Source organism: Podarcis raffonei, chromosome 1 (assembly GCF_027172205.1).
Source record: "Podarcis raffonei isolate rPodRaf1 chromosome 1, rPodRaf1.pri, whole genome shotgun sequence".
Lineage (NCBI taxonomy): Eukaryota > Metazoa > Chordata > Lepidosauria > Squamata > Lacertidae > Podarcis > Podarcis raffonei.
In genome coordinates, this window is record NC_070602.1 from 133027465 (window position 1) to 133040312 (window position 12848).

At 44.0% G+C, this 12848-nt stretch overlaps 1 protein-coding gene across 2 annotated transcripts in view; it reads right to left on the reverse strand.

The window, feature by feature from the left end:
• Positions 1–9625: 9625 nt before the first annotated feature.
• Positions 9626–12848, reverse strand: part of AGAP1 (ArfGAP with GTPase domain, ankyrin repeat and PH domain 1) — a 326368-nt gene continuing 323145 nt past the window's right edge. Inside the window, exon 20 of one of the 2 annotated variants that reach the window (XM_053362842.1) lies at positions 9626–10678. In XM_053362842.1, coding sequence (XP_053218817.1) covers positions 10526–10678 — 153 coding nt within the window. In that variant the 3' untranslated portion in view covers positions 9626–10525. The remainder of the gene's footprint in view (positions 10679–12848) is intronic. The other variant, XM_053362861.1, reaches the window with a different exon arrangement.

Sequence of the window (12848 nt, forward strand, 5' to 3'; positions counted from 1 at the left end):
CTGTTCTCACAGTGGCTACCCAAGCAGGACCTGAGCGCAAAAACACTCTCCCCACTATGGTTTCGATTAACTAATATTCAGAGGCCTACTGCCTCAGACAGTGGGGGGGGGGGGCAGAACCATCATTTGTTGTAGCTACTGATGTACGTCTAACCCTCCTTTAAAGTCATGCAAGTTGCTGGTCATCACTACCAACCTGTGGGAAGGAGTTCTATAGTTTAACTATACACTGGATGAAGAAATACTTTCATTGATCTGTCCTGAATCTTCTGAAATTCAGTTGCATTAGATGGTCCTGAGGTTCTTGTATCATGAGAAAGGGTGAAAAGACATTTAGTGCAGAGAGAGATAATAATAATAATAATAATAATAATAATAATAATAATAATAATAATCAACTTCATGGGATATATCCCACCTGCCCAGCCCTAAACAACCCCATGGAGATGCTGTTAGGGACTTGGACCAATTTCCTCTCTTGCTCTTGGACCATTTCCCCCCACCCTTCAAATGATGCCCTAATATTCTGTGTCCTTGCTTTCAACCGCAGACTAAACTGATCGTCAAGATGTGTGAGTCTAACTTCAAGTTTCTTTATATCCTCCCCGCCCCCCATCTCCAGAAAAGAGATTCAGCTAAACACCAGGAAATTGTTGGGATTTACTTGTGAGTAGAAGGCAAGCACCTGAGCAGGGATGAAACAACCCTCCCCCTCCAATGGCACAGCAGGCACGGAAACCCCTTCTTCCTCCCTCCCTTGCTCTGTCCCTCCTCCCACAGTTGTGGCCCCTTGTTAACCTCCCCCAGTTACCTTCTTGTTAAGGCAAGGGCAGCCATTGGGGAACTTCATCTTTATGGAGGCAGGGTAGTCAGGGACAGAAAGGAAGGCAGACTACCCGCTGACATGCCAAAAATGGAGAGTGTAGCTGGAGGAGGGATAGAAGGAATCTGGGATGTGATTCAAGGGGAGAGAGAGAGAGAAAGAGAGAGAAGGAGGGTCCCTGCAGCTCCCTTGACTGACCATCAAGTCATCTGAGGGTGCTGCAGCACATGGGCTGACAAGAACTGATCTAATGTATTCTCTGGTAGCCATCATGAAATTATGAGATTCCAAGTCACTCATTGTTGGGGACATGATTCTACCCTGCTAAAGAAATAGAAAGGGAGAAATGTGAGAAGTTAGAGAATTGGAGTAAATGAGGTGGGGACAGGGCAGGTGAAAGGGGATGCATGTTCCTCTCAATGGCTTCCAACCACCATTATTATCTGCCTACCTTTCTCTTTTTCAGTACATAAAAGGCTGTAACATGCTTAAGCGCAGCCAATTGTTCCATGAGTCTAATGAATGCATGGATACTGACAGGAACACTAGGGTGGGAGGTGGGGAGATGTTTCTATTTTATCCCCCCCCCCACATTCATATCCTAAAAGAAACAAGTTTCATTCCAGCTAAGGGGTTTGATACTGCTGAACTGATCTACTTGCCCAGGGGCCACTTATAATCCAATGGCTTGATACCGCCATGGCCAAGGGAGTTTAATTCCCCATTTGTTGCTCATAAAGCTTGGAATTCAGACTCTAAAGATAACCTCTAACTGCAGTCGGTGGTCTAGGCCTATCCAGGCCTCCTCTTTGTGACTGTGAGAGCAACTCCCAAAGCACCATTCCTCTGCCAATATAGGCCCAAAGTGGCCTGGGAAAAGCAATTCAGTCAATATCACCAGGAGAGGACGGCCAAGCAGAAAGACACAAGGCTGGGCGGGGGGGCGGATGAAGACACACCAGGTGGAGGAAGGTTCAATGGCACCCAGTCATACTGACAGACCCTTGTCTGGTGAACAGGCAACAAATTAGGCAGGGGAGAAATGTACAGTATTCATGTTTGAAGGTAGATTTTTGAACTAAGGGATTTCCCACATGATAACCAAAAGCTCGTTTTGTGTGATACCCCTACTGGGGGACTTCTCAGTGAAAATGATGCAACAGCTTATTCTCATGTAAAAGAACATTTTGTTACTGATAAGTCATTTACAGGACTTGTCAGGAAAGGTAAGAAATAGCCTTGTTACAGATGAGGGAATTGTGCTCCTGACCTGAAGAATTCTGCCTAAATTTGCATTCCCATACAAAGTTGTGCCCTTGGGCATGGGAGAGAAGCCCTGTGGAGCCTCCAGAGAGGGAGTTTGATCAACTTGGAAAACAGAGGGCCAAAAGAAACACTTCACAAAGTGGCATGGCTACATAGAGGGATGTGAAGGCCGAACCCCGGAGACAGCAGTATTTTTAAGTGCAGCCATTGCAACTGAGCATTATGTACTTTTGAACAAACACCAGTTCTTTAAACAAACAAAAAGGTGATGAACTCTCTTTAGTGCCACAAAATTTCTAGTAATTTTCATGGTTCAACATTTGCAGTGCTGTGATAAGTTACCATAGGAGAAGGATAGCAGCATAGCTCCTGAAGAGAAATTGTTAATCTGAAATTTATAAAGGACTTTCCCTAATGAATAATAGTTGAGATCAATCCATCTTCCTGTCTCATTTTGCAGAGTAACATTTGTAAAGTAAGGTGATCTCAATTAGTCCCTCTAATCACTCTCCCCTTTCAGGAAGAAGACTACAGAGGTTTCCTAGCAAGCTGGCTAAACAACAAGTACGCCTCCAAACATATTTCTTCTTCTTTTTGTGGTGGTGGTGGTGGTAAGAAGTCTGGCCTGCCTAGATTAGTGACTGGTTCGTTCCCCCTGCATTTCAAATGTGCGTTGCCATCCACTACTGAAATCTCCCAACATGCTGCAGTTTGCAGCTGCCTCATTAAAATGAGCACATTCCAAAGACTTTTGCATTCTTTGCCTGGAGCACGGAGTTCATTCTGGCTTTTGATGAATTTAGTCACAGAACTGATCCCATGTTGTAGAAATTAGAGAAATAATACAATTAAAAGTTGAAATGAGTGTGCAAAGGACTGAGCAAGACAGTGATGGTTATAACGTGAAGGTTGTGTTGCCCTCTTTCCCACCATAGGACAGGCTGTGAGGCATCCTTTGTATTATTTACGCATGGATATGGCTGTCACCACCCACATTATGTATGCAAATTTAGGTCTTGGCATGAATTAAATGGTTAGTAACTGGGTTGCTTTGTAGCAACTGACCCTTGCCAGTCTGGGTTTTGTCCTAGTTTTGGGATCAAATCTGTCTTCGTTGCTGTGCTGGATGAACTTTATTGGGAGAGGAACAGCAGGACTACATCCCTGTTATGCAACTCTGGTGGTGCCGGCCTGGCCATGAGGCAGACTGAAGTAGCCAGCTCAGGTGGCAGAATCCCATGGGGCTGAGCCCCCTGTGGGAGCCCTGCCCACTCTTGCTGTCAGTGGGGTCATATGGCAGGGGCTGTGCAACCCCAGTAAGAGATGTTTTGGAGGGAGGGTGGCAATGGCAGGGGCAGCACCCTCCTCAGGCAGCAAAACAGGGTGGGCCTGCCCCCGGACTATGGTGTCTTCCTAGATTGACTGGGGGGTTGGCGGCACTGTTCTTCAGTGGTTCTGCTCCTAACTGCAGGGCCAGTTCCAGACAGTAGCACTATTGGACCCCAGGCAGTTATGACATGGGTTGCCCAATGGCACTATTTTGTACCCAGTGCTATTTAGCATCTATATGAAGCCACTGAGAGGCAGTTATTAGGCGATTTTCAGTATGACTTCTTCAGTGTGCTGATCACTCACCAATATTTTTTCTGAATCAGTGGAAGCCCTGAGCCTGGATTGGATTGGATGCAGTCCTGCCTGGATGCAGTGTTGGGCTAGATGGGGGCTGGTAAGGGGTTGCACTCCCTTTGAAGCAGCAGGGTTGTAGCCGGGTGGGAACTTACTCACCTTTATCACTGAAGAGACTCAAGTGACTTCATTGATTAGGACCAGCATCTACGAGCTTTGGTGTCAAGGAGCTGTCAAGTGAGCCCAGGTTGTCCACAGGGCAGGAAAGTATGGGAGGCCTGGAGTGCATGTAGCTTTTTATTAGCAGAAAAACAACAACACAGCAGTGTTTTCTGGCTCCAGCTGAGACGTTGCTGAAACTGACTACTGGCCTCGCCCTTCCCCCTCTAGCCTCTCCCGAGTAGACAAAGACTGAATCCCTTCCGAGTAGACAAAGACTGTGTCAAGGACTCCTCCTCTGGCCCTGTCAGGCCCTCTGCTCATCAACGTGCAGGATTCTCCTTGATTGGGGTGTCAGAGGGGGAGGAGAGGCAGAAAGGCTGGAACTGTCCTGCTGCTGGGGAGCAAGGGCAACCTCTGACTCCTCTCTCTCTGAGTTTGTGCTCACACTGTGACTCTCAGCCTCTAACCCTGTCCTGAAAGGGCCTCCTTCTCCTGATCACTCAAATGCCATAGCATTTCCCAGCTCATCCCTTCCCCAGACTGCTCCTCAGTGTCCCATCACCAGGATCCAGGATCTAAATTGTCATCTTCTGTGCCCTCCCTGGGGGGCTCTTGGGTGGGGGGCTCCCACCATGCTTCCTCATCCAGCCAGTCCCTGACACCTGCCTTGTATGCTGGTGGAGATCTGTCCACAGTGATCTATACACTGGTCATCTCAAGACTTGATCATTGCAAGTTTCGCAGTGGGGCTGCCTTTGAGGTTGGCCTGCAAACTGCAGTTGGTGCAAAATGCTGTTGTGAGGTTTCTGTTTGGAGCTGACCATTGTCAACATGCTTTGTTGAAGCTCCAGGCCAGGTTCAAATCCTTTTTAAACCTTCACCCAGGTGACTGTGTTAATAATCCCAATGGCAACTTGGGCACATCTAAGAAAATATCCATACCCATTTAAGAAACTGTGCATTGAGGAATAAGTTTAAAGTGTTTTATTAAAAGGGTATGAGAAAAACTTGACTGCAAGACTAAGAAACCCAGACTTGGCCTAAAAGGCCACAACAGATGCTTGCTTCTGGTCAATCAACAAGTAGACCATGGCTGGCAGCTGGATTTCCATGTTCTTTTATGCATTGCACCCCCTCAGTGTGAACGGATCATCCTCTTACATTAAAAAAACTACTTTCCTAAAAATGTTGCCACTAGAATATCATATGATCAGGAATAATTAGTTAAAATATAAAAATAAAACAATCATTTCAGCATTTAGAATTAACTGCTATGATTCTCAAGGGAATGCTAGGAAACGACCAGAAAGAGAAAGCAACGAGCAGTGGAAGGAAGGAAGAGAAGAGAGAGGCATTGGAGGAACACCACATATTCATGAAAGGAGGAACATACCTTCATTGAAACTGGGAATAGTGTGTCAGTGTAACCTCCCACGCTGGATTGTCATGAGGATAACATGGAAGGGGAGGGAGGTCTGTGTCTGTGTGTCTCTCTCTGTGTGTGTTATATAAAAATACATTTCTGGCAGAGATCAGAGTACTGTTTTTCATAGGTGTAGCCAGGATTTTTGTTAAGAGGGTAGGTTCCAGTGAGATATCGTGAGAGCCTTGCAAAATCTTGTGAAATCTCACAGGGCTCTGTGTGAGAACTTGCTGCTGTCGCTTCTCCTCACGTCCAGCCCCTCATCCCTTCTTCCACAGAAGCCAGGAGAAGTGGCGGAAGCATTGGCTTCCAGGTTCCAGCAAGATATGGCTAGAACCCGGAAGCCACCACCCCTTCTTCCATTGCCGCTGCACAACCTTGGTCAGTGAGGTTTCAGTGGGGGACAGCAGTACCTTACTGTTTCGCCTCAGGTGGCAAAATGGGATGGGCTACCCATGGTTTGGTTCATTCATACTTAACAATCTGTCCAAGGAATTTCTGCTGTGAAATCCTCTTCTTATGTCCCTAGTAAAGAGAATAACTAAAATGTGAATAATTTTGTTTCATTTCAGTTTTGTTTCAAACCCAAAATTATAATCCTGATACAAGTTATCTCAAGTTCTTTTTTAATCACTATCTAGCCTCCAGATCAGGACCGTATTTCTTGTATGGTCAAACTGTTGGCTTACAGACATTTAAACAGATTCACAATAATATTCTATAACACATTATCATCCTGTGTAAAAGTACTGTATCAATCCTATTCAATGCCATCAACCCGGGGTGGCCAAAGTGGTTCCCTCCAGAGATTACAATTTGCCACAACCCCCACCCATTGGGCATGCTGGCTGGAGCTGATGTGAGGCGTCCCAAACATTTGGAGGACACCACAGTATATCAAATAATTGCTCTGGATCTAGGAACCAATCTTGGCTGCACCAACTTAAAAAAGGCTGCTCTAAGGGTCACATTCTGATCAGTATCTGTAAATTTAAACTTCACTGGATTGAACTTTGGCCAACTGGTCATTTGGTCAAGGGCCTCAAAAGTTTCTCTCTCAGGGATCTATACAAGGAGGAGGTGGGACTTCTTCAGCAAAACCATGCTGTGAGTCATCAGCAGGTAATGTTCTTAGCACCATTTGGTGCATGTTTGCTGGTTGTCAAAAGGCGTGAGAGTGGCTGAGTCAAGAGCTCTGCTTTCCCTTCATTCTCTACCTTCACCAGAGGGTCCAGGTCTGTGGTCCACCGTTGCAAACTTTGCCCTGACACCCGGGCAGCCAGTCTGCTTGTTCCTCTGCCATGCCTTTTCTGTTTTTTAAAACAGTGGTTAGACTGTATATCTGGCCTATAAAACACAATGTTTAAATGGCAACACCATGAATTGTGAATCCCCCCTGGGAGAGAACTTCACCTCCAATGTGATTTCCTGGGTCATCGTAACTTTTATTTTGGGCTACAAGAACGCAATGACTGCACTGCTGCTACTGCTCACCCCAACCCCATTTCATTTCAGTCTCCTTTGGGTCCCTTCTGACTCTACAATTCTGTGATTCTATATGGTGGCAGTGAGGGACAGATCAATGGTGACAGGACTTTCACATGCTGCACATCACAGATAGATGCATTCAGCATGGGGGCTTAAACTTTAGGGGTGCATTGCACACTTCAAAACTACTAGCTTATACATACGCTAAGTAGAAGAATTGAAGAATTGCCACCCTACCCACCCCCCTCTCCTCTGTCCCCCTTTTCTTCCGAACATTGTATACAACACTAATGTCTCACAACAAATGAAACTGTAAAAAATGTAACTTGAAAAAATAGACAATGCATGTATTTTTGTAAATTAAGAAATATTTGATAAAGATATATATATTTAAAAAACTACTAGCTTATTTTCTCACATTTTACTTCACTAGCTAATTTTCACTTCACCAGCTAGATCTCTGTTATTAGATTATTGAATATCATATCCAAAGAAAAACAGACATTTTCTGGATCCCAGAGTCTAACTTCATTAGTCCAGTATTACTCCCTCCTCCCACCAAAAAAACAAAAAACCCTGGCCTTGAAAATACAATGATGTGGAAATTTGAGGAGAGGGTTGTTTGTTTAAAAACATTATTTAATTTTGTAATATTAACCAGATGTTGCAATACTAGAACTCCAATAATCCCTGACCATTGGTCATGCTGGGTGTTGAAGTTCAACAACATTTGGTGGGCAACAGGTTCCCCATCCACTATAACAGTTGGGAAGACAGTAATCTTCAGGTGCCACATTGCAGACAACAGCAGAAAGACGGTCAAAGAAGCTACAGTGGTACCTCTGGTTACGTACTTAATTCATTCAGGAGGTCCGTTCTTAACCTGAAACTGTTCTTAACCTGAAGCACCACTTTAGCTAATGGGGCCTCCTGCTGCCGCCACCACCGCACGATTTCTGTTCTCATCCTGAAGCAAAGTTCTTAACCCGAGGTATTAGTTCTGGATTAGCAGAGTCTGTAACCTGAAGTGTATGTAACCTGAGGTACCACTGTATTCATAATCTGTGCAGCAAATTGATCTTTGAGTAAAACGAATTATTTTTCTTTAAACCAATGAGCAAGATTTTATGCTCCTCCTCCAAGCATTAAGGATCAGGCTATGCAGCGTATTCTGATCCCTTTGCACAGACCCCCTCCTCCCTTTAATAGGTGTCAGATGAAAAATGACAAAAGGTGAATGGTGAAAACATGGGCATAAGTGATGGGCATAAGTGAAGGGCTCTGAATGGGAGTCAGTACTAGTAGATTCCAGGAAAGACGAGACCTTTGGCCACTCAACTAGGGAAGAGACTTGCCAAGAGCTCCCCTTCAGCACCCTGCCCTGATTTGCTCTTTTGTGGGTCTGGTCAAAACACAGAGAGGCACAGCACAGCCAAGAGGTGGGTCTCTAAAAGTAATTGCTATCTCACCCTAAAAACAAGGGGCTCTCCTATTTCCAATACCATTTGTCTTCAATTCTTTCTTTCTTTTGACTCTGCTGCCTTGTAGCATACATTTTCTTTTCTTCCTGGGGATCTGTGAGTGCCACCAGCTGAGAATGTTTGCAAGGGTATGTGGAGGTGGGATTTGGGGCAGGAGAGAGCTGTTGAAATGAAAGGCATCTCTCAATCTGCTTTACCAGCCCTCAGTAAACAGCCTTTAGAGAGTTTGCAACAAAGGGAGAGGAGAGTGAGGAAGCACAACCTGTATCTCTCACCCAGATCTGTCACACAGAGATTACAAATGTTTCTACTGCACTGAAATGAGCACTTGATCGGGTCAACTCCAAAGGATATTCCTTCCTTTCCTTTAACTTACCCAAATCAGGATGATGGAAAATGGGTTTCCATATGAGGATAAGAGAGAATAACAGTAAGAACAACAGTGTATAAAATATATCAACTAGGCAGGGTGTAAGAATAATTAAAAAATGCAGACCCTGCTGTCAGGTTCACAATCTAGTTAAAGGGAGGAATTAAAGTGCTTATAACTTCACTTTTCCTGAAACCTGCAGGGGAAGATGTTTGAGGTTAAAATTGCAGGAGAAAGTCTGGGTGCATGAAGCTTAAATTTGTCAGCAAGTGCGCGAGGTGAGAATGTGGAAAATGTGGACTGCTTACATGGCATGGGCATTAAGGAGGCGCCTTACCTTACAATTTCTATGATTTTTGACCTACAGTGAATGTGCAAGCATTTTAGTGACCGTTTTCTGATCTTCCCTATTTTTTAAAAAAGGAGATTGGTCAAATTACATGCTCATTCACCACAGCCCTACAATGTGCAGTGCATTTTAAAGTGATGAAAAAGGGACTTCACATATATGATCTCAATAATTTTTAAAGCAGTAACATTCAATTTAATATTAGCTACAATTTGTTGATAATCTTGTCCATATACTGACTGTGGAGTCAAACTAATAGGTATTACAATATATATGTTGATGAAAAAAAATACATTCATCAACATTTACAGTAAGTGCTTATATATTTGACAGAAGCTGTACAAGTGTAGAATTGGGCTATCAACATAAATGGAAAGGAGAGGCCACAAATAGGTGACATGCTTTGCATGAACAAGGCTGCAGGCTCAATCCTTGGGATGTCCAGTTGAAAAGCATCTAAGCAGCGCTTAGAAAGACATTGACGATAGCCAATACTGGGCTCTACCACTCAATGAATTTTACAAGTATTTATTTATTTAGGGGGGAAATGTTCTGTACCTTTAGTAATTAGAGAGAAATCTCAGCAGTTGCCTCTGTGGAAAGATGTGAAAGAACAACAACTACAGGCAAACAAGGGTATTTTCTTATATTTATTAGAAAGAGACATATCCAATGTAGCAGTCTCTCTCTTTGCATTACTTTACAACATTTTTAAAATTCAGAATACTGTACAGCTGACACACTAAAAAGGGATGGAGAAAGCGAGAGGGAAACATAATACAAATTGATATTTAATCGAACAAGATCATATGAAACAACAAGCAAAGTGAAATGTATCAATATGTTTAATAATCATACAAACAATATAAATAAAGTTTCATGGAGTCATTGTAAAACAAATTTGCTGAATGAGGTAATAATAAAAAAATCTTTAAAAACCCAACTTTTTAAAATTTCCACACTGTGTCATCATTTATACATTATTTACAGAAAGAAAGAAAGAAACTAAAATCAGCCATTGGCTAAGTATTGGCTGCCTCAAGTCGTGAATTCACCCACTCCCCTTCCTTCCATGCCAGTAGGAATTACATAACTGATGCTACAAAAGGAAATGTAGGTAGTTTGGGAAAAAGGGATCAAATAACATTTGATGCACTATGAGAGCTAAATCACCACCACAAATTTTGGGACAATGTATCTTCTATAGAAAAAATCCTGCAACCATGCTCCCCACCCCCGTTGTTCAGCCTGGACACTGAGCTCCTAGAACTATATTGTGGGTCTGATGCTAGAGCAAAGTCTTGAATCTCAAAAGCATGTAAACATGTGCTTAAGTTCCAGAGAAGCCGATAAGAACTATGTCAATGTCAGGAAAGCATGTTCACACCTTTTGTGAATTTGAAGAAAACATAACAAAAGACGAAGCTCTGGCAAGAAATCTGAATGCTTTATAAAATCACCCGTTCATTCAATATTTCTTATTCTACCTCTCTTACAATAATAAAACAGCTTAGAAACAACAAAGGTGAAAAATCAGCTACATCATATCAGTGAAGGATATATATATTTTTTTAAGGAGACGAGGAACATCCCAAAAACAGTAGCCCAATAATCCCCAGAGGGCAGGACAGTGGCTGGAGATTTGGAACAGGAGACGGCAACCCCCTGGCTCCCCTTCAGCACCGTAAACCTGGATTAGAGCAGATAAGGATGGTTCAGGCAGTTACCGACAAGGTGCACAAACCAGGACATGTATTTCTGAAAAGGTGCTTGGCAACCCTTCCCCCTCCCTATAACTCTTAAGACACAGCACATATTCTGAGCCCCCTGCAGCAGCATTACAGTAAAAACAAAACACATTAGGAGACATTCTTTATGTCACATCTAGCTCAGCCTGTACAATCCTGCTCCTATGCAGGACTGGCTTGTATTAACCAGACGCTCGTATATATAGTACTATCTACATCTCTTTCGTTATCCATGCAGCACCCATATTTCTGTGGAACTATTTACATTAGACAACTTATACTTGTGAAGACGGAGTGATGCTCTGCAAGTCAAGTTGTTTTTCCTGCAACAGCATTGCTTAAATCCAGTCACTGCTCCCCCCCCCCCCGCGGTAAAATGTTGTAGGCATTGCTTTCACAGCTTCTTCCAGAAGCACAAAGCCCCTCCTCTTCCCCAATGGGAGGTGTTGTGAGCGGGAACCGTTCCCGTGTCGGCAGGGGGGCATGTTCGCCCCCCTACATCATCTCCCCGGCTGCCACACCGCCCTGCAGTGGGCCAGCCAATGGGGTTGGCCTGGGGGCGGGGTTTAGCTGCATTCAAGCGGCCGCGGCAGCCTCCCAGCCTCATTCTGCTTCCTGGAAGACATCGGATCACCCGCCCGCCTGCCCTTTAGGCTAGGTTTGTGCTCTTGACTTTGCTACGGACCTTGGTTGGTCGCCCTGGTTGCCCAGGGGGCCTAGTAGGAGTTTTTGTCTATTTGGCTAGATTGGCACCAGCCTCTTGGTTTTTCACCTACTTCGTAGCAATTCGTCACAACTTTTCCGGTTTTGGCGGTTAGGTATTGGAATATGTGTTGGGGGGCAGGGTGTGGCCGTCACCTACCCTGCCCCATTTTGGGTATTCCATTATAGGAATCCGGTGGTCGTGGATCCTGTCTGATGCCCTGCTGGTGGCTAGGGCCATGGCACGACCCCCGGTTACATCAGGGGAAGCTTTCAGTCGTATTTGCATCAACAAGCTCCTCCCACTGGTTGTTAACCTTCAAATGACCCCCCGCTGCACGGGTGGGGTTGGATATAGGTTGTTTGATCAATGCCTAAGCCAATACCACTCACATGCTGTAACCAATAAAAGTTGTGGCCTTTTTCAGCCCATTAACCTAAAATACTTGTGTCTGTGTCCATTATTTCTCCACTAAGCGGGTTAGGGTCCTCGACTCACAAACGTCTTTCACTGTATGCTTCCTGAAATGTTGTGGAGGGTGCTTGGGAGCCAGAAGCAAATTATGCAAGAATCAGGGTCCGAACATAGCTTCTTGTCCTCCAGAATGGATCTCGTGGAATGGCTGACTTCTGGGAAGGATATTAGATAACAATTACAGGTTCAATGTTTTGGTAGCACTGAATTGTTTTTAGCTTTTGTCTCCTTTGTGGGTTCTGTGGTTTTGAATTGCGAGGCACGAGTCGGAAAAAGGGTATCTTGTAGAGAAGGAATGAATGTTGAAACTGCCTGAGAGAGATACCAGTGAAAAACCCTTTACATGCAACAACAAAATATACATTTATCTGCATTTAACACTCCTGTGGTATTTTATTTCTTTGTGACTATTTTCCATTGAAGGGGAAAATAACTGGAGAAAATAAAGCACAGAACTGAATTTGTGCTGAGAAGACCAGAAGAAATACTTTTGTAATGCTGTCTGGTAACTTGAGTCAAGAGAAGCCCCACAGGCACAAGCTACAGTCTTTGTGCAACAATGCTTGAATTGGCTGCCTTATTTCATTGGTTTTCTGTTTTCATGTATTCAGCTCTGTGAGTATTTAAAAGAAATAAAAGAGCCACGGGAATTTCGCAGCATGAGTCCACATTTGTGGCTTTGAAGATGTTCAGGCAGATACTAGTTTTAATGTGGCTTCCATAATACTACTTACTTGACACTAGCAATCAGCTGATGCCTTCCCTTCATCACTGCCATGTTCATCAGAACCTGGGGTTGCAGACTCTCTGGTCTTTTAGGGGAGGCGCTGCGACACCCTCCTTTGTTGGGCAAGGGACAATTTCCTAAGCTTTCCTCCTGACAGTTTACTAAAATAAGGCTTGACAAAATACAATTTAGTGGTACAAAAACTAAG